Source organism: Cololabis saira, chromosome 19 (assembly GCF_033807715.1).
Source record: "Cololabis saira isolate AMF1-May2022 chromosome 19, fColSai1.1, whole genome shotgun sequence".
NCBI classification, from domain to species: domain Eukaryota; kingdom Metazoa; phylum Chordata; class Actinopteri; order Beloniformes; family Belonidae; genus Cololabis; species Cololabis saira.
In genome coordinates, this window is record NC_084605.1 from 30,093,966 (window position 1) to 30,114,478 (window position 20,513).

General features: G+C 41.3%; 2 protein-coding genes across 2 annotated transcripts in view; both read left to right on the top strand.

Moving 5' to 3' along the window:
* The window catches only part of dhx32a (DEAH (Asp-Glu-Ala-His) box polypeptide 32a), a 141,239-nt gene that overhangs the window by 74,561 nt on the left and 46,165 nt on the right, over positions 1–20,513 (top strand). The window lies entirely within an intron of this gene.
* Positions 1–20,513, top strand: part of LOC133418885 (disintegrin and metalloproteinase domain-containing protein 12-like) — a 112,983-nt gene that overhangs the window by 61,919 nt on the left and 30,551 nt on the right. Inside the window, exons 5-11 of the mRNA XM_061707765.1 lie at positions 2,226–2,302; positions 5,955–6,141; positions 11,190–11,255; positions 11,826–11,897; positions 12,271–12,440; positions 14,085–14,169; positions 16,004–16,152. Of these exons, the coding sequence (XP_061563749.1) occupies positions 2,226–2,302; positions 5,955–6,141; positions 11,190–11,255; positions 11,826–11,897; positions 12,271–12,440; positions 14,085–14,169; positions 16,004–16,152 (806 nt within the window). The remainder of the gene's footprint in view (positions 1–2,225; positions 2,303–5,954; positions 6,142–11,189; positions 11,256–11,825; positions 11,898–12,270; positions 12,441–14,084; positions 14,170–16,003; positions 16,153–20,513) is intronic.

Consider the following 20,513-nt stretch of genomic DNA (forward strand, 5'->3'; position numbering starts at 1 on the left):
CACAAAAGGACCAGGTGATTTTATCCTGGACACCTATTGGATTCAGCGACAATATGAACATATGGACACGTCTTGACCTCCATCCCTCCTCTCATTCCTCTCTCATGACCGCAGTGAGCTCTTCACGGGAGGATCTTTTTACTGGCAACAGCCAGATCTTCTGAGACTGATCCGTAGGTAATTTATCTGCCCTGCCGGCAGGGAGGAGGCTGATATAGTGATCTGGGCAAGGGCTCTTGCACATTCAGTTCTGTGTCAACGGCAAGGTACTGCTGGGACTGATTTCAGCATGAGTCAGGCCTCCCTCCGTTCCTGTTTTACACCCTCTTCTCTCTCACTAAATCTAAGTCCACACCGAGCACAATAAATACTTGTCATGTACTGTAACAAAAGCCACGCACTGGGAATATGAATCATCTCGGTGGATATTAGATAGTTAACTTGAAATAATAAATGTGTAGAACAACAATGTAACGCTCACACCTAGGGTTTCCTCCCGCAATAATCTGGGTCTCAGTTATTAATCTCCAAACCTCAGATATGAACACATAAGCGCTTTCCACTTTCATTCCTGCAGAAACCATAGAAACAAAAAGTCTATTCATATCTCTCACATCAATGCATCACAGTCATGATCTCATCAAAGAAACATGAGGCGATAGCATTAACTTGGCGCACTAAATCCAGCCTTGTTCCTCCCAACTACACTCCAAATTCATATTTCATATAATACGCTGTCTGTCCTGTCTTTACACCTTTTTTCCCCACTATAATGGACTGTTTTCTTTCAGTGCACTTCTTAAATGTTTTTAATTAGCTTAAAGGGTTCAGGGCTTTGGATTCGTATCTCGACATCAGAATTTCTTTTTGGGCCCAGTGTGGAGGCTGCACAACAGTTGTCATCATACTGTTTTCTTATTAACTCTTTCTCTTCTTTACTTTATCAATCTAAAAGTGTTTGTGCAGGAACAAACATAAGCTCTGGAAACATTCAACTTTGTGACATGGTCCCACATTCTCACGACTTCTCAAATCACAGTGGTTTCAGGCTTTTAAAAGGTGCGAACTAACTCTGATAAATGATAAAAGTAGACGTCAGATAGTCAGTTCCAGCCATTTTAGTCTCACCTAGGCTACTTTACATTAACTTCACACCCATCATACCTGCAAACAGTACCTAAATGCTTTAAAATGATAAAGAAAAACATGAAAAACCCTAAGTTATTGGCTTGATTTTTTTCTGATTGGTTGAATGTCTGGAGATTGTTAAATGTCTTCTGAGTGGTTGAAATTCTCCAGGCTCTCTGTACATGAAGCAAAAGTTAATCTCTTCTTTCTTTTTTGCACATAAATACGACAACACTCAATACATCTCTCTCTTTTTTAAGCTTTTGATGATGTTTAAGGTTACAAATAACCGCTGCAATGCTTAAGATGAGTCAGAACAACATGTAAAAGCATGACATGTTCACTGTAAGTGCCTCACAATTATGAAAAGTTCAATGCAATGATTCAAATTCAAAAGTTCATATCGGTGATAAAACATATAAAAGCAGAAATTGCTACACCTGTTTTAATAAGCTCATTCCAAGAAAAAACTGCAAGAAAAAAAACAGTCTGGATTTCTGTAAATGATTTGAAACTGCTAGAAACTGAACATGCCAAATCATCTGGAGAAAAGTCACCTTGAAGGATGCCAAAAATGTAAATCTGCTGCCTGCGTCCTATATTTAGACGGAGTCTTAGTGGGGTAGAAAACCAACATTTCCTTCTTCTCCAGACCAGGGTGGCAGGAATGCTGTCAGTCAGACCTCACCTGAGCGCGGCTGTCTGACTGAGGCGGAAAGCCCAAGGCTTGTTTTCACTCCAAACCAGACGCTTCCTCCCCACCCACTTTCTGCCAGGTCTTGTTCAATAAACATGGACCTAATTTCCTTTCTTTACCCACTGCTCAAGCTAGGCCATAGACTATACAAGAAGAACTAGCAAGGCGGGTACCTGGGAATGCAGCAGAAAGCAAAGCTTAGACGGGGAAATGTGAAACTCTTAATACAGCTATCATTAGCCTGCGGTGATGCGCAGGAATAACTTCTGCTTAATTGGCAAAAAACCAATAACCCGTAATTATTTAGCTCACTTTTCACATTTGCGCTTGTGGTTTCATTAAACTTAAACATAAACTTTTGAATTTGTTTTTCGTGTGTTTTTGTGATGTGTCTTCTCAGGCGAACTGCTACTACCATGGGGAGGTGAAGGGACATGTGAACTCAGATGTCAGCGTCAGTACCTGTGCCGGCATTAAGTAAGTGTGTCAAACATTGTTTTGTCTTCTGTTGTTAATGTAATGTCTTTGGTCAAAACACTGATCACTGATCTATAAATATGTATGAATGAGAAAACCATGCCAGTCTCCGGTATCAGGTGTAACCTCAAAGCGCAGCAGTAACGGTAAATAAATTCTAGGAACTGCGATTGAGTTTTGTGCATGAGCTTTTCAGGATTTTAGCTCATCCAGAACAGTTCGTACTCATACAATATTTCTGTTGAAATATGGTTTATTTGACCATTGGAATTTTTTTTCTTCACATTTCTGTAATTCTTCGGCAGAATTACTCGTGTGTTTACAGTTGCTGTCCTGGTGTGTGACCTTCTTTTTCTTCAGAAGTTCAAATTTCAGTTCAGATTTCTCAACGCTTTTTTGGCCCACGTGATGCTAAACAGGCCAAAACCATGATACTACCACCACCATGTGCCAACATTGCCATAAGATTCTTGCATTGAAATTAGTGTTGACAAATTCTGCAAACTTTCCATGTGAATTAATTGAAGTGCATGAGTATTAATGGGAGGATATCAGAGTTAATCATTTACAAAACAGCAACTTGACCTATAACAGAGGACCTAAATGTAGTGGAAATAAACAATTTACAGCATAATTTTGGTTAGAACATTATATTTAATCTAATCTAAGTTGAATTTCTGCCATGTGCATTCCTCCATCATGTGCACAGATTTCTAAAATTAAGACTTTTGAAGCTGAACTATTTGAGTCGCAACACTACATCCATTTAAGTGAAGTTGGTTGTCATTACTAAGATAAGATATTTGATCTATCTTAATTAAGTTTTACTAAAAAAATGAATCAACTATTTTATCAGCTATACATTTAAATCAGATATTCTTAACATAAACAAACCTCTTATACTTTCCACTAGTTTTCTTTTATGAGATAACAACACAGATTAGTTTGATTTAGCACACTGATTAAGGAGAGCTCGTGTTTTCATTCGGCACATTTCCGTTTATTTGTCCAGGATCAAACCACTCCAGAATATTCTCCTTGTTTCACTAAGTATTAGGGGGCGTAACGGATCACTGTTGATCCGCCGCATGATACAGTAGGTGAGCTGCGAGCTGATTTTTTCTGACTCGAGGTCAAAAAAAGTTTGGACAGCGGTGTGGACTCTGAGTGCTCAGATGGTGAGTGGTAGTGGCAAACATGTGGAGCAGGAGCCACTTGTTAAGCCTCTTCTGTCTCTTAAGTTGCCATCATGGGAGCACTTCGGCTTGCCTTGTCTACCTTCACTCCTTCATCCAGAGCTGCACTCCCTCTCGACAGCTACGCTCAGCCAGTGAAAGAGGCCTGGTGCCACTTTTTTCCTATATTGTTGCCCGATGGTGGAATGACCCACCAAACTATGTCCAATCTGCAGGGTCTGTACCTACTTTTAAGAGCAAGCTAAAGACTGAGCTGTTTGAGGAGCATTTCTGCATTTAGTTGAACTTTTCCGATTATCAGATTGAGTTAGAAGATTTGTCCAGCTGCATGACTCAGCACTGAGAAAGCTGCATCCACTTATGCCAAGTTGATATTATGATGGTGAATTTAAGACCTAGTTTTGCTAAATATAGGGACTGTTGTAGGGTGGGAAGGGGACAAGAAAAATAAAAAATCCCCTAGCACTGGCATGGCAGCACTTGTGTCCAACCGGACTCAGCAGTCTGACCAGCACTTATCCAACTTTACCCTCCTATGTGATTGTTGCTTTGGATAGAAGTGTCTGCTAAATGACAGTAGTAGTAGAAGTAGTAGTAATGATACTGGCTCTTTGTCCTCAATAAATAAAATATTATATATATATATTTTGACCAAGGTCTTGCTTTTGTTACATACTTATACAACTTGTGTGAAAATCTAAATGAATTATTGATTTATCTATTTATCTATTTTTCCATAACATTTATTCAGTGTAAATAAAACTTTTAAGCATCACCATGATTTGCTCATTTGCAAATCTGTAAATTATATAATGCAAAGATATATTGCACAGATTGTAAAGAAGTTAGGAGTTTCAGTGTTGGAAAGACTTTGTTTGCAGATGTCAAACCGAAGACATATTATTGGACAGCGCTAGGGACGTTTTAATAAATCACCCAAAAATGTACCCCCTCTGCAGAGTGATTAAGCCAACTGTGTAGCCCTTGCAGCTGACCTTGGTTTTGATATTTATTTACTTACTTCACTTCTTCAGAAACCTGCCCAGACGGTGACAGAAAAAACTGTTTCTGACAGTAGTCTCTACATTGTTTGACCCAGTTGCTGGTTTGGGTTGGCAGCGTTCAAGTTTGTGAGGGTTATTTAATATGAAGACTGCGGTTTTGAAAGTTGCACAAGGTTTGAGAGGATCCCAGAGTTAATGGAAATCTCTCAGGATAAGAATGTCACTTCTGATTACAGAAAAGCTGAGACAGTAAAAAAAAACAAAAAAACAAAGCCTCATCACTGATAAAATAGAAAGTACTGCTGCTATATATGATAAATGTCAGATATTTCATCATCAATCGCCAAGTTAAAGACTTGAAGTACCCCTTATTACTCAACATGATATCAGTTAATGAGGCCGCTTAATCACAGGGGATTGGTCATGGTAGAGTAGGACAGTGGGTACTGTAGATGAGGTTGTATGCCAATCAGAATATTGAACCACCAACCACCCTGTCTACCAGCAGAACCTAGACAATGTTAAAAATCTGTGTCACTAATAGGGCTGTTCGATTTTGCCCAAAAATAAAATCTCGATTTTTTTCTCTCAAAATCCGATTTTCAATTACGATTACGATTATTTTGTGAATTGACAAAAGGCAAAGAAATGATTTCAAATATGCTGTTTTTTTATTGAACATTTGCCCCATTGGGCTTTAAGTGCAAACTTTGCTCTTATTAAACCAAAAATGAATGAATAAAGTGCAAAACTCTGTAAAATAAGTTGAAAAAAAGTTTAAAAAAATATAATAAAATATAAAGTTTTATCTGTGAAAAAAAAAATCAGCAAATCAGCACTTGCAAACATACAGTAAGTTATATTTCCAATTAAATAAGACAAGACATTTTCTAATTAAACTAAACTGGGTCTTTGCATGCTAAATAATAATGCAACCCATGAAGGAGGTAGAGGTGTGTAATGTCAGTCATTACATTTGCTATTCACATTTGCAAGTTTTTTGCAAGGAACACGAGCCGGTCTATGGCATCTGGCTTGAGGGATGCCCGGTGGCATGTTACAACGCCCCCTCCTACACTAAAGAGCCTCTCCGATGGGGCACTTGTCGCATGTATTGAGAGGTATTTCCATCAATCATTAATATGGTATCAATCATGAATATGTGTGCAGACAAGGTAAAAAAAAAGTGAAAAATCGATTTTACGATTTTCACGTTTTAACATCGTTCTAATTACATATTCGCGATTACGATTTAAAATCGATTAAACAGCCCTAGTCACTAATCATGAATTATCCCTTCTAATAATGGTCGCAATCATAGCCTTACAAAACCAAATCAGTTAAAATCAAAGTTTCTTGTTGCCTATCTAATCATTTCTCACGAAATTTCAGTTTTTTGTTATGAACATTGTGTGTAATCAAATTTTTGTCACGCTGTTTGTGTTTGTGCAGAGGGTTTATATCTCTCGGAGGCAGCTCTTACGTACTGGAACCGTCTGCCGATCGCTCCGATGGGACTCACTGGATCTACAGAGCAGAACACCTCAATTTTGTTCCTGGCACCTGTGGCCACGGCTTCAACATTACCTACCCTGCTGCACACGCCGACAGCAGCCCTTTCAAAGCCTTCAGCGCGAGGGTGAGACTTTACAAACAGCCTGTGTTTTAATTACTTATTCCTGATCAAGAGTGGAAGGATGGCAAGTGAGCGATTGAAGAGCGAGGGAATGAAATGCATCTAAGCTCCAACTTCTACGAAGGATATTGTCATGGTGAACACCTTAAATCCTCAGATACTATGCTTCTCACTTTCTTTTTTGCTTTTTTTTGGTCACCTCACACTTTGAACAGGATGTAAAGTGCAAAAATTGAGAAATGTTGAGCTATAAGCAGAATCTGGCTGTATAGTACACTCTTTCTAATCCTCTTTAAAACATAATTTGATACATAGAAATTTAAATAGGAGTGTGGCCTATATATTTTAGAAGCTGCCACTTGTTGAATTATTCACTCACTCGTCCCATTCAATGCATCCATTAGTGCCCTGAAGTGTATGAGAGGAGCAGTTGTTAAGCGCCTGTGGAAAGTACATAAATGGCAGCGTTTGAACATGACATCGGGCGGAAGGCTTGTACATCAGAATCTGTCCATCCAGAATTAAATTGATTCCTTTTAAGAAACTGCATTAAGCCACGCTCCCAACACTCAGCCCCTAGCGACCACTCAGAGCACAGACATAAAGCATATGTGCCGCGACCACGGTGAGTCTGCGGTCTCAGAGGGAATAGGGATTTATAGATGATGAGCACTGATAAGTGGAAAACACAGACTCCAGTGATCCCCGCCGTAGTCGTGGAGAGAGGCAGGCATTGACAAACTAGCTGATTTACCAGATTAGTACAAACAGCAACAGAGATAAGTGGTGTGGAAAATGAGCCAGATGTTCAGGGTCTTTGAAGTAGGGTAAGCAAACACTTCATAAACATGATACTGTAATGAAATCTGCTCAGGAACAGAGGGCTCAAATGCATGATACAAAAGGCAGGCGGGGCCAAATCCTATTTTGGTGTTTTTGTTGCAGAAGGAGGTTGGATTACTGGTAATCGTACGAAACAAAGCGAACAAATCCAAAGAGCCTGCTACACTATAAATCAGATTAACAACCAGGCCAAGCAGAGGTTTAGAAAAAGGGCAGTAACTGTTAAAACGGGCAAGGGACAAGCTCTCAGAAGGAATAGTAGAGCGCTAGGGTGGCTAAGAAGATCTGGCACCAGGAGATGGAGATGGGAGAGTGGAGCTTAAGTTGAGACCGGGTAATCAGTCACAGGTGTTGGAAATTAGTTCACTTTCATCAACTACCCGTGCCGAGTAGATACTTTTCCTGTAACTATTCTGCCGAGGTTCTAAGCTTCTGAGTCGGCTGTATCTGACGTCATCACACTACAGGCCACCGATTGGTCGGGACGTTGGCCCGTCAGACGTCTGAGTCAGGATGTGACATCAGTGAAAGAGCGACTCTGACGGCTTCTTGTTCATTTTATTCGACAGGCAATGGCAGCAGAATCTATTTCGTGATCCAACTCTGAGGTGCAGATGTTCATAAACCTGGTGGCTGAGGAGAGAATTAAAAAGGGATCTAGACGGGCGATAAGGAACGACCAGATCCACCAGGAGCTCTGCCACTTCATAGCTGCTCGTGGCTCCAGCTGACTTTTCAGCAGCGCCCACACAAACTAAAAAAAAAATTTTAAAGCGCTGCCGCTTGAAGCTTCTCTCACTCTCATTTTTTAACTTGATATCAAACACAAGCCACAGACCCAGCAGCACATCTATCATCTCCTCCAGGTTCTACATCTTTAGTGTTGTTGTCTTCTTCGTTTAGATCACACAATCAAATACGTCACAGCAGCTTCGCTCCAACCTCCTACTTCTGCTCCAGGTGCTGAATTGTTATGGAAAAGAAACCAGGTCGAGTCGAGTCGAGTCGAGTCGAGCTGAGATGAGTAGAGCCGAGTAGGTACTAGTGGAAAAGTGCCATTAGTGTACTTTACAGAGAAAGTGAAAGAAAGCGAAAGGTTCTGTGCAGGTCTAATTAATTACCGAGCAGTTCATTCCAGTCATAGTCCAATTGTATTCCTTTCAAATTTAATTTGTAATGCTCCATTCATAATCCAATTTGTTTCACTTTAATTCATTGTAATTGTATTCATGTTGTTTCAATTTATAGGAAGCAGTCAAGCCAACTCACACCAATTCAGTTATTTGCAACTGTATGCATGCAGTGTCATGAAAAGCAGTCTCGCTAAGGAAGCCAACAGATTGCATCAATACTTCTCTTTGCTGAAATACCCCACCGTGAGCTTCCGCACAGCAGCAGGTGACAATAGACCAAAAAAATTAATTAATGAAGGCAAAATTTTAAAAAACAGCATGGGCGGGTGGGAAGACGGTGATCTGCAAAAGAAGAAAAAAAAAGATGTTGATGAGATTCAAAAAAAGAATCAAAAACAGAACCCCTGCAGTGGTCTGGCATGTCACTGATGAAGCTTAAATAAAATGGGTTGCTGTGGATGAATAGACAGTTTTATTCTTGCAAGTAATTTATGACGGTTTCATTGATGTCAGTGTAAAAAACAAGCAAAACAAGCAATACATTCACGCTGGCTAAAATATAACCTCCTATCACATTTTGGGGGGTTTTTGTATAAATTATTGGATTTTTACGATGTTTTATTGCTGGAGCTTGATTGATGCTGGTGATTAAAGTGCTGGCCCCAGTTGCAACTATTGTCTTTAAACGTACGAGGCTGCAAACATCCAGAAAAGTGAACAAATGTTGACAAGGGCACAAAGGAGAGGTTCGTGCCCAACATACACACACTGGGAATAGGAACAAAAAGAAGATGAGAACAGCTCACCGTGATGATTTATATGTAGAGGAGAAAAAAAAAACAACACATTTTTTGTTTTCCTGCATAAAAGGCTTTTTTGTTTTGTTTTGTTATGCTTTTTTTTCCCTTAATCTCATTTTCTGTAATTTAAAAACACTGTGGTCTTCCCTCTGCGTATGCAGTAAGAGATGCCAGACTTAGAGGGGAAACGTCTTTGCGAAGGAAAGAAAGAACCCGTTTAAAAAGGTCAACAGTGACAGTCAGGAGTCAGAGGTCCGCTGCGAAAAACAGTAGAAACACCACCAAAAAGTGGAATATAAACTAAGCTTTGTTGTGCTCGGTGGTAGGAAAGCAGGCTCATCTCAGCAGGCTACATGAGAGAATGATAAAAAGGTGTGTACCGGTAAGTGGAGTTTTCATGGATGACGAGAGTCAGGTACGTCAGAGGAATATGATGTACGACATGCAAATCTCACTCGTGGCAGGTTTAAAATAGGGTCTGCCCAAGATGTTTAGATGTTCCAATGGTTGAGACACACCAGAGCGCATGCACATTTTAAGCTGTAAACACATAACTTCCTTTTCTTGTGGAGTAGTTTACAAAATCCAGCCACTTGGTGACAAATCACAACATATTAAAACATAACGCAGTTGCCCCCCGATGCATCCTCTTCCGCGTTCAAATATTTATTCCAGGGTAAATCTACTCCTCTCATTTAATATTAACTATCACACATTAGATCACAACATTTGTTGCAGCAATAATTACATCCGCTATAAAATATTTAGTGGTTATTTATTCAGCTTACAGTTGGAGTGTTTAAGGAGTTCAGAAAAAGGCTTTGAAAGACTTTAAAAATCCTTAAAATTATTGTAATTATAGGCTTTTTCTAACCTAAAGCTCAGGAAAAAAATAATCTCCTATACCAGTTGAAGTGGCATGTTTATTTGCTGTGAATTCTCACATTTTGCTCTAGTTTATTGTATTTTATTAATGAGCCGGTGTGCTTTTTTCACATTCTTTGAACATGTGATGTGTGTCTCCTCACTGGAGTCCTGCTAGAGACTTGGCAATTGCCATAGGGTGCATTTAGAGCACACTTGCCCGTCCGGGCTTATCTATGGAGGAGACAGATAAGAGCAGAGAGCTGCAAGGCCAGCGAGGATAAAGAGGCTCCGGTTGAAAGAGAGCCATGGTGTGAAGGCGGAGCCCTCGGCCAGCGGGGCGGTGTAGGATCTGCAAGTGCGCGAGTGGAAAGAAGGAGCTCGTGTGTGTGTGTGTGTGTGTGCGTGTGTGTGTGTGTGTGAGTCCAGGTGAAACAGACTCTCGCTCGGCATGTGGTGAAAGAGAGCTTCAGCCAAACACAGCACGAGGGGATCGCAGCTACAGTATGCTGCTTCGCCAGGGACCGGGCGTTAACCTACCTGGTCAAGAAAACGTTGCGATCTTTGACCACACGGAAAGAGATAAACATGTCAGGCTCTTTGTTCTTTAGAAGGAAAGTGTTTGGAGATGTGCACCAGTAAGGCAGATAACGTTCCCCTTGAAGTCTGGGGGGGGGGCGGGGGTATAAATGAGGTACAAAGGTATTATACTGTGTGCTAACGGTGTGGGCAGCGTTGTCCAGAGAGAGTGATTTATTAGGTAATAAGCCGGTTTTTGTAAAGCGTTATCAGGCGTTGGTGTGACCTTAGCTGCTCTTACCAGGTCGGACATAAATGGCAGCTGATTGCTTTGTGCTGATCCTCATTTCTGCTGCCTTTTGTGTGGAGTTCAATGCAGGTTTAGAAAAAAAAGAAGCCATATTGAGAGGCCACCTGACGTGTTTAGGCTGCCCCTCATGACATCTTTATTACTGTCTTCTCTCCCCGCACACTCCTTTCTTTTCTTTTTTTTTAAATGTTCTTTATTATTATTATCCTCACATCTTACATTACACAGCTGATGTACAATTGGTTTACAATTTTGTCAGGGAGAAAGAAAAACATCAGCATGTCAAAACATAGCTGTTGCCCTATAGTTGCGTAATGTTGAAAGAAACAAAACCTGCGTATATTTATATTTTTTAAGGTAAAACGAACAAACAGAACTAACCAAAGACAAACATGCACACACACAAAAAAAAAAAGAAAAAAAAAGGGAACAATGAATCAAAACGGGATGTATGGGCTTGTAACAGCGACTTAATTCAGTTGCAGGGAGACCAAACTACGATATTATACACTCCTTTCTTTTCATCTCCTGACTTATCCCTTTGTCTCCTCTGCATCCATTTTCATTTTTTTTTTCCTCCAGCATAAACGGCACATCCAGACAACAACCAAGTATGTGGAGCTCATCATCGTGGCAGACAACAGAGAGGTAAGCGTAGGCGGCAGCAGCCTCAACCTCTCCACCTTCCTCCCGAGTCCCACGGGACAGAGGCTCGCAGGTCACACGCTAAATTGCCCCTTCCCCATGAGACGCAGATGAAATGGCTTCACCGTGGCCCTGTTGTCACCTCTGATGTGTCTACTTACTCATCCGTTTCCTTCTCCAGCTCCATCTACATCCTTCTGCATACATCCCAGGACCACTTGACTTACAAATGAGTGCTTAATGTGCTCCCTGAGTAATGTTAAATCTTACACTTAAGATCTCAAAGGGGAGCTGAGAGAAGAAAAAAAAACTTTTCCCCGCTGCGGTGAGACATTTAGGCCCATATAGCATGATTTAGAGCTGAGGAATAGGTGGAAGGTTATCTGTTCGGCCCGTAAGCTCCGCTGACAGGCTCTTTGATGATAACAGCTCCCGCAGAAGCGCTACCAGAATTAACATGACAGCACACTCTGAAGACTTCCACAGTATAGATGACATAATGCTGCCCGTTATTTAAAGAAAAGAAAAAAAAAGACACATTCAAGAGTGCCGATCTCCTCTACTTATGTTCAGTTTCAGAAGCAGGGCAAAGACATGGAGAAGGTCAAGCAGCGGCTGGCTGAGATCGCCAATTACGTGGACAAGGTAACAACTGAAGGAAATGAGTGAATGCAGTGTTAGAACGTGATTTATTAGAGGTCACATCGGGCCTAGCGAGAATCATCCGGAGGGCTGATTGGATCATGAATGGAAGATCAATTTCAGAACTTAGCTGAGATGTGTTGCAAAGAGGTCGGGGGCAACAGATCGTGATGTGCATGTCAAGTTTAATCAAATACAGGCAATGGATGATTTATTCATATGGAAAATTGTATGTTTAAAGACTTCAGGGTCGCTCTGATTGTAATTATTTTACTGGATTTGTCTTTTGATATATATATGAAGATGATAAAAGAACCGTGAGCTGAAGCCCCAATGCCTCCCCCTTCCCTCCCCTTTTTTCTCCCCCATCTCTCAGTTCTACAGGGCTTTGAATATCCGAGTAGCTCTGGTGGGACTCGAGGTGTGGAGTGATGTGGACAAGTGTCCCATCACCCAGGACCCCTTCACCACGCTGCACGAGTTCCTGGACTGGAGGAAGGTCAAGCTGTTGCCTCAGAAGCCGCACGACAACGCCCAGCTAATCAGGTGGATATAAAACACCAAAGTAAATCAAGTGTTGCCAGGTTTTTTTTTTCTTAAGAGTTATTAAGTACTTGAAATGAAGAAAATGTTACGCAGGATAGGCTACATGCGAAAGATGGATGAAGCCACCGGGATGTCAGCCGTTTTCAAGCATCAAACCTTAGCATTTAGCAGTTCCCACCTTCTTTTTTTTTAAGTGAGAGAGTTGGGTATCTGAATCTGAGGAGTGAAACTGAAGAGTGGATCTGACAGAGAACCCTTCTTAGAGAGCATTGTTTACCCACAGTAGGACTATAACTATAAAATAAAGGTCATGCTGTAACAACCAAGCTAAAAGGTTAGTGAGTATTGCAGTCTTTTAAAGGCTTAACAGATTCTCACTGCAGGATTTTATTGATAAATTTACCAACCGGATAATAGTGCAATAAACTAAAAAGAAAACAAAAAGAAAATGACTAACGTGCAATCTTGTTGCATTGAAAACCCTATTTACAGGACATGAACGCGAACCCAACCACCCGGCCAACAAACCAATAATCACATATACATAGTCCTTATATAAAGTCCTTTTTTTTTTCTTCTTTTTTTAATTACAAATAATGCAGTTGGGGCATTTTCCACACACCTCAGTGGTAGTGGACCTCCAGAACAGTCAAAAGCAAAGCAAAGTCAAAAGGAAAACAAAAAAAGTCAAGCAGCAAGAAAATGAAAAGTTTGGACTCTTCTCAGCCGATTGTAAATGCTGCCGAAGCGAGGATATACCCCGCAGAGCCACGGTTATTCAATCCACTACGATCCGAGAATATGTCCCACAAGAGAAGGGTGGCAAATTCCATAAAACACGCTGAGAGCCAGAATCCAGACGCCCTTCACACCGTTCAGGTTCTGCGGTGTGTTTTTCCAAAAGCGCCACGTGCACCTGGCGTCCTGTCACTTTAAAAACCATCCGGCTTTGCAATTGTGGTCCCTTCAGCCGACACATCATCACACCATAACATGTGATGCAAAAACATGATGTATTAAAAAAAACTAAAAAAAATATATAATATTTGCATTTACACCCATCATTAATTTATCGGTGAACCTTTTTCTAACACACTGAGCCATGTTGGCCAAACCTATAAATGTACTGGATGACATCACTGACCTGTGACAGTATTATCCAGCATCCTCATCATCATCCCCACCCAACTTCTCAGAGGTTGGTGGTGCAAAGACATTTGGAAAACAGATCTGTTGTACTTGATTCCTGCCATATTTTGAACAAACCATTTCATGTAGACCTCAGCAAATTGTGTCAGTTTGTACATTATTATAGTTCAGCCAGGGTTCAAGCGCCAGGGTTCAAAGCATATTACAAACCAGTGTCAGAGCTGGAGAGCTAACAGAGCTGTAGTTTGGCTTTTGAATGAAGCTCTGAGCTACTTGATGTCCAAAACATAATTAGAAACCAGTGGGAAGTTCCCAGCCAGCGTAAGAAAGCGTTGTTAGCTTTGATATGGTAACAAGTGCACTTTTGCATAACCCTCTGCAGACCTTGAAATGCTGCCTTACATTTAAGCATCAAGAGTGTTAAAAGTTGTTTGATAACCACGTGAGCCTCTGCTGTAACTGTGTTGTAGTAACCAGGTTGTTCTCTCTTTTCAGTGGGGTGTATTTTCAGGGCACTACTATTGGAATGGCTCCCATCATGAGTATGTGCACAGCCGAGCAGTCAGGAGGAATCGTCATGGTACGTTACGTACTATATAATACCAGGAAATACTTACAGTCCTCCTTTTGCTGCTGACTTTAATTCGTCCTCCTCCATTTTGTTTTTTAACCTCTGGTCTTTCGGACAAAAGCTCTTAGATTTCTACCATAAATCCAGTTTTGAGGCATAGATTTTGGAGCAGATTTTCACCTGATTAACTTGGACGGCTCTTTCTTCCAGGAAGGGGAAGTAGAGGGTAAGCACAGTAACCTCCCCTTCGTTCGGATAAATCAGCGGGTATCAATTGTGTGAGCGGAAAGGTTGACCTTTTTTAATGAGGTGCAATAAACGAGTGAATTCAGGACCACTGTGTCTTAGATTGCAGCTTGAATGAAAATGCAGAAGTTTGTTGTAAATGATGAGCCGCTGCAGATCAGATCTGCAACCCAATACTCTGCGCTGCGTCATGTTGCATTATGCTATCATTTTACACTTTTCTGATCGAGGAGCCAGGCTGGGTGCTTTTACAGCCCCGTCCCCTGATTGTTCTTAACTTTTACTCCCACAGATGGTAAATTTGGGATGTGGTCGTTGTGATAAACTGCACAGACCTCAGCTTCCAGTTAGAAGAAGGATCAATTCCCAAATGTTGAGTCTCACGCTGGGCAAATCATAACCAAGTATCCGGAGTTGTGTCTCTTCAGTTACGGCGGACTTTTGAACTCACTAGTTAGTCTTTCTCTGTGAGTGTCATTGTTATTCTGTTCGGCAGTTAAATCACAAACATCCATTCTCCGACATCTGGAAACTCCATGTACCAACCATAACTGTTACATTCATTTAATTGGTGTGTTGAAACGCAGCGCAGACAGTTGTTTAAAGTGCCCTCTTGAGCTCTACGGCCGCATATGTTGCATCTGTGTTTTTCCAGGAAACAGACATATTCTTTTTGAATGAATCCAAGCTGCTCAGTAGATTGCAGCACTGACAGCTGGATTCTGCTACTTTCAAAAGCCCCCAGCAGAGCGCTTCGTCAGTCTGAGCTCCACTCGCACGCCGCTACTGAATAATGCACGGTGTCAGAAGATTCCAGAGGCAAGGTGCTCCGATACGCAGCTCTGCATCCATGAAGAGCTGATAGCTCTTGCCTCTGCATTATTTATCCGGCCTCTTCATGTGTTCATGTTTTACACACCTTGCAGGAAGTCCTCAGCCAACACGAGCCTTCACTCGGCATATCACTTCAGCGTCATCTTTACACGCGTCGCTTCCTCTAATATGGTCTGGTTCGAATACTTATCTTTTCCGAATTATGTATCGTGTTTGAGTCGTCTTCTCTGAGATTTTTCTCAGCGTTCAGTCGCTAGTTTTGCTTGGAGGAGAGTTTTATTTGTAATGGATGAAGACGCACATCTGGTTCTGTCAGAGTTTGTCAAGCGGGCTGAAGGTGACAGCCCACAGTTTATTTGGACTTCTTATTTCAGTACCACAACGTAGAGCAGAGGAAACGCTCCGAGAAGCACAAATTCAGCTGAATTGTTTGTTTAATCTCGGTTATATGCAGTTACTTTGAGTCATGTTTTTCCACGGAGTCCCTACTGGCTGCAACAATTTGGCTTGCATTGATTTTTTTCTTTATTATTGGATGTTTTTCTCAGAGTATGTTAACAACATCATCTGTTCCTAATTAACTATTGGTATTCTTGCTGCAATGGAACCGTGAACTGAGAAAATTTCAATATTGGACGTTGTTTCATGTCTGGCTTAGAAAAATGAAGATAAATCTGACTAATATGGTAAAAAGCTTTTAGGGTAATTGTTGGCGAATCAAAGTGGCACACCGGGTTACTTTTCGATCGATCTTTTTTTCCAGGACCATTCAGACAACCCCCTTGGCGCCGCCGTCACTTTGGCCCATGAACTCGGACACAACTTCGGGATGAACCACGACACGCCGGAGAGGGGATGCGGCTGCAGAGTCACGGTGGACCGCGGCGGCTGCATCATGACTCCGTCCACCGGGTGAGTCTCAGCGTTCACCTCTACAATTACACATCCCACGCTCTTTGCAGCGCTGACGGATTTTACATCCAAATCAAAAAGCACCAAAAAGTGACCTGATGTGATAATAATGACTCACATCTTAGCCAAACACCACTGCAAATACTCTCAGTCAGTAACGTATTGTCTGTTGAGCAGTAAGCAAATGAAGCCATTTAATTGTTGGGCCATTGAGTTTATGGCAGATTCAACAGCTGCGCTAAAGCCCCGAGGCATTGTGACTAACTGAATGGGGAAATAAGCGGTTCATCGGCGGTGCATGATCAAGATAGCAGCTTCACTTACTCTGACACAAAGTGGCTGTTATTGCACAAGTCAACAGAATGGTACGGCATCCGACAATATGCTGAGTTTCCTGTTTAAATAAATGTGCTCTCTCTGCACTGAAACGTCTGTCATCTCGGCTGCCGGAGCTCGGGCACGTTCCGGGTGGAAACACCGGGGTCTCCATTCCAGCCGAGGGAGCCGCAGACTGGTGTTTATGCTGGAAACATCTCCCCGTGTTTAATCTGGAACAGACCCATGAACAGAGCCGGAACGGCGCTCTCCAGTACAGACATGCAGATTTATGCTCGACTCTGATTGAGGGTATCCCTGTGCGAGGAGAAGAAGAAGAAATATTTGTGGAAGTGGAAGGGAGATGATTTTATTTTGCCATCACTGAAGCTGAAGCTTTGATATTTCCCTCTTTATAGAAAACATACCCTCGTCTCCCGTAAACTTCCTGAATCAAACATCATATGTAGCAGTGACAAACAGTACCGGATATGAGTAATACGGATTGTTACCAAACCCAGGCTAGAGAGAGAAAAAACACATGAATATTTGATGTTTTGCTCTGCTCCCAAAAAAAGGCAACTTAATACTCACTGTTGCTGTGGTGTTTAATCAAGGATTGATGCATCTCACTACTTTAACTGCTTTAAAATGCCACTCAGGTGTGACTGAATGTTACATTATGAAAGTGATGTTGGCAAAACAGCTCATGAGAATAGGGACCAGCTGGCAGGGAAAAGGGGATCGACAAGACACTATATACTCACAGGGGCTGGAGAGACACGTCTGAACTACCAGGAGAGACTGAAACAACCAAGGTTAAAATTAGAACCCAACAAACCAAGAAACAGACTTTCAAAGTAAAACAGGAAGTACAGTAACAAAGAATATAACCCGCAGGAATACTTGTAACTAGGGCTGGGCGATATATCGAGATTTTAATATATATCGATATATTTTCAAACACGATATGGTATGAGACAATATCGTTTATATCGATTTAATTTTTTTTTTTTTTTTTTTACATTTTTTTTTTAATGATTTTGATATAGCTTATTTTGTGACAGATTGACTTGAATGTTTTATTTGAGATTTGCACAAATGTTTGGTTATTTGCACAACTGTCAATCTCAGTGGAAAAGTCTGCCTGTTACTGTCTACATTGTATTAATTGCACAGTGTATCTTAATTTAATTGTTATGCAGGAAAGGGATATTTGTTTTATTTTATTCAAGAAGCATTTTTATTCTATATATGCAGGCAGTTTATTTTATTTCATTTGTTTTATACATTTTGATATTGTGCAGACCTCTGTTAATAAAGGTACCTGTGTGACATTTGGCACGAGGCTTTGTATTAAAACTGACTGTTTTTTTAAGGGTTTGCCTCAGAAAAAAATGAAGCTAACAGAGATGCTAGTAGAGATGCTAACAGAGATGCTATGCTATAATGCTTTGGGGGAAACCCCAATTAAGGCACAGAAAAAATATCGAGATATATATCGAGTATCGCCATTCAGCTAGAAAATATCGAGATATGACTTTTGGTCCATATCGCCCAGCCCTACTTGTAACCAAGGAATACTGAAACGAAAGAAAAAGGAAATCAGTCCGGTCATTGACGGAAAACTCAGCTGGTCAAGTTAAATCTTTAATTTTAATCAGTGAGAGAACAAGTAATAATTCATTGTTACTAATTACATAGCCGTCAAGCGCCGTTGCCCTTTTCATGGCTTCAGGAGTGGAACAAAGAAGATAATGAGATCCAGTTTGTCCTGGTTACACCGGGGATGGGGTGTGTGGGGCAGTTGGTGAGGGGTGTGGGCCGGGGGGGGGGGCAGTAAAACTGCACGCTGTCCCAGCGCCAGATCCACATCTGCACAGAGCTTTGCTTGTTTCCTGTTCGCACAGGTCACAGCCAATTGTTGTGTCCTTCTTCTTTCCATTCCCCCCCGTCCCCCCCGTCCCCCCATTAGCCTCTAAATGAGAACAGGCTGGTGATTCTCATCCTTGGAGATCAAGTGAGCCCCTCGCTGCCTCTCCATGGACACAGGAACACACATATAGGCACAAACATATACATGAGAAAAAAGACTCATCAGTACCTCCATATGGTTTTATACTTCATCCAATTCTACTCACTTCCACTTTGTTGCTCCGCCTCTCCGGGTTTTATCTGATCTGAGAGTTGTTTTTTTTAAACTCTGAGATGAGGGAAACCCAGTTAGCAGATGATCTTTAACAAATTCTGAATTTCCCTTCGATGCCTCCTCTCCTTCTGAGCCCGAGGCAACTGTCTTGTTTCTCATTTTCATCACTGCAGTCGATGTCAAAGCACATATCAGAATGCATACATTTGCAGAGGAAAAACGATAAATCAGAATCATGCTTAGATATTAGCAAAGACATTATAAGCCTTCTACCAGGGAAGGTCTAAGATATTAATTTGCCACCCAAGACATTTAGCTGCTTTTAAAATTATTATGACCGTCTTAATTTGGGTTGCAGTTTTTCTCAATTCGGAATAAAATACATCGTATCTTAAAATAGTGGCTATACTTTTTAATCAATCATCCATTAATGGGTTTTTTTTTCTTGTTAATACTTCTTACCATTGAACTGTCATTTCTGGAGCTTTCTGCGTCAGCTTAAATCAGGACAGAGTTTGTTCAAACATCTCTCTGGAGCAGCAAAGGGGATCAGACGAAGGGAAGACGCAGGTCAGAGATCTGTGAGCGTGACAGGGCAAGTGACAAATTACAGTCTAGGTGAAGCACAGCTTCGGCAAAGTCGTACTGGGGGTACAAGGCTGCACGGCGCAGGTTTCCGTCTGCTGCAGACAGCACCTGCCTGATATCCAGGTCATACTTGCTGAGCCGCTGATAGACAAATGTCTTCACTGAATAATCACGAGCTAGAAAAGAGTCGGTCCAACGGAACTGAGTGGAAATGGGACTTCTGAAGTGTCGTGTCACCAGGCTGTGAAATGGGACTTCAGTGGACCTACCCCCAGCTGAGGACTGACTCTATGAACTCACTAGTATACTTTCTTTAATTAGGTCCATCGGGAAATCAATATGAAAATGTACTTGATTACCTGCAATGTAGGCCATACTGCTACTGTCCAACTGCATGTCATATCACATCCTGTCATCCCCGAGAAATCAGGCTTAAGTAGCATTGGTTTTTGAGTTTGCAGTATTTATTATAAGACCTTTTTAGACATGAAATGGATCAGATGTATGGCTTCTTAAAGTGACTGCGTCCAGTCTTTCATTGGTCTCTTTTTTTTTCTCCTTTCGTCCAGTGAATGAAAAGGAAAGAGAGCCCCAGTGTACATGCAAAACTTTATGTCATTAAAACTATGACTTTTTTCGTGGTTGCCAGGATTTAATGGTAGTTTGGTAAAAAAGTGTAGTTGTTATCAGTTCAAGAAAAAAAAATGCAATGTTTACTTCACCTGAGGATAAACGTCCCGATCGTTACTGCTGTTAGGAGCCACGTCAACTCTGCAAGTCCTTATAAATTTGCAGGTTTCTCATAACAACATGTTGTTTTGCCATAAAAAATTCTCATCAAGGTAACAAGCACTTTGCAATGTGTTGAACAAAAAAACAATGTACCCATGGGTGGGAAAATGTTTTTGGCAGATGCATCATAAGGAAGAACAGCAGATGAATGTTTCATAAATGAAAGGATGAGACACAGACCGACGGTGCAGCGAGAGCTGGGTGGGTTTTCTGGTATTCTCTGTGATCTGAGCACGAGGACAAAAAGGCTGAGAAGGCTGTCCTACTCATTAAGATGAAGTCGAAATGCTGATGATTTCAAAGTGATACTTTTGCCCAAGGTTTGGTTTGTGCTCATGTGACATGGTCATGTATGTGTTTGTCAGGAATGAAACATGTGGGCATATCTGCTGTCGGTTAGGGCTTCTTTTTTCTTTTTCTAGCCTACCCTTGGAAACGTTTTTTGAGATGCACATGCTTTATAATCTGCTGAGTTTGTTTTATTAATAAGGGACTATAGTGGTACTGGAGTGTAATA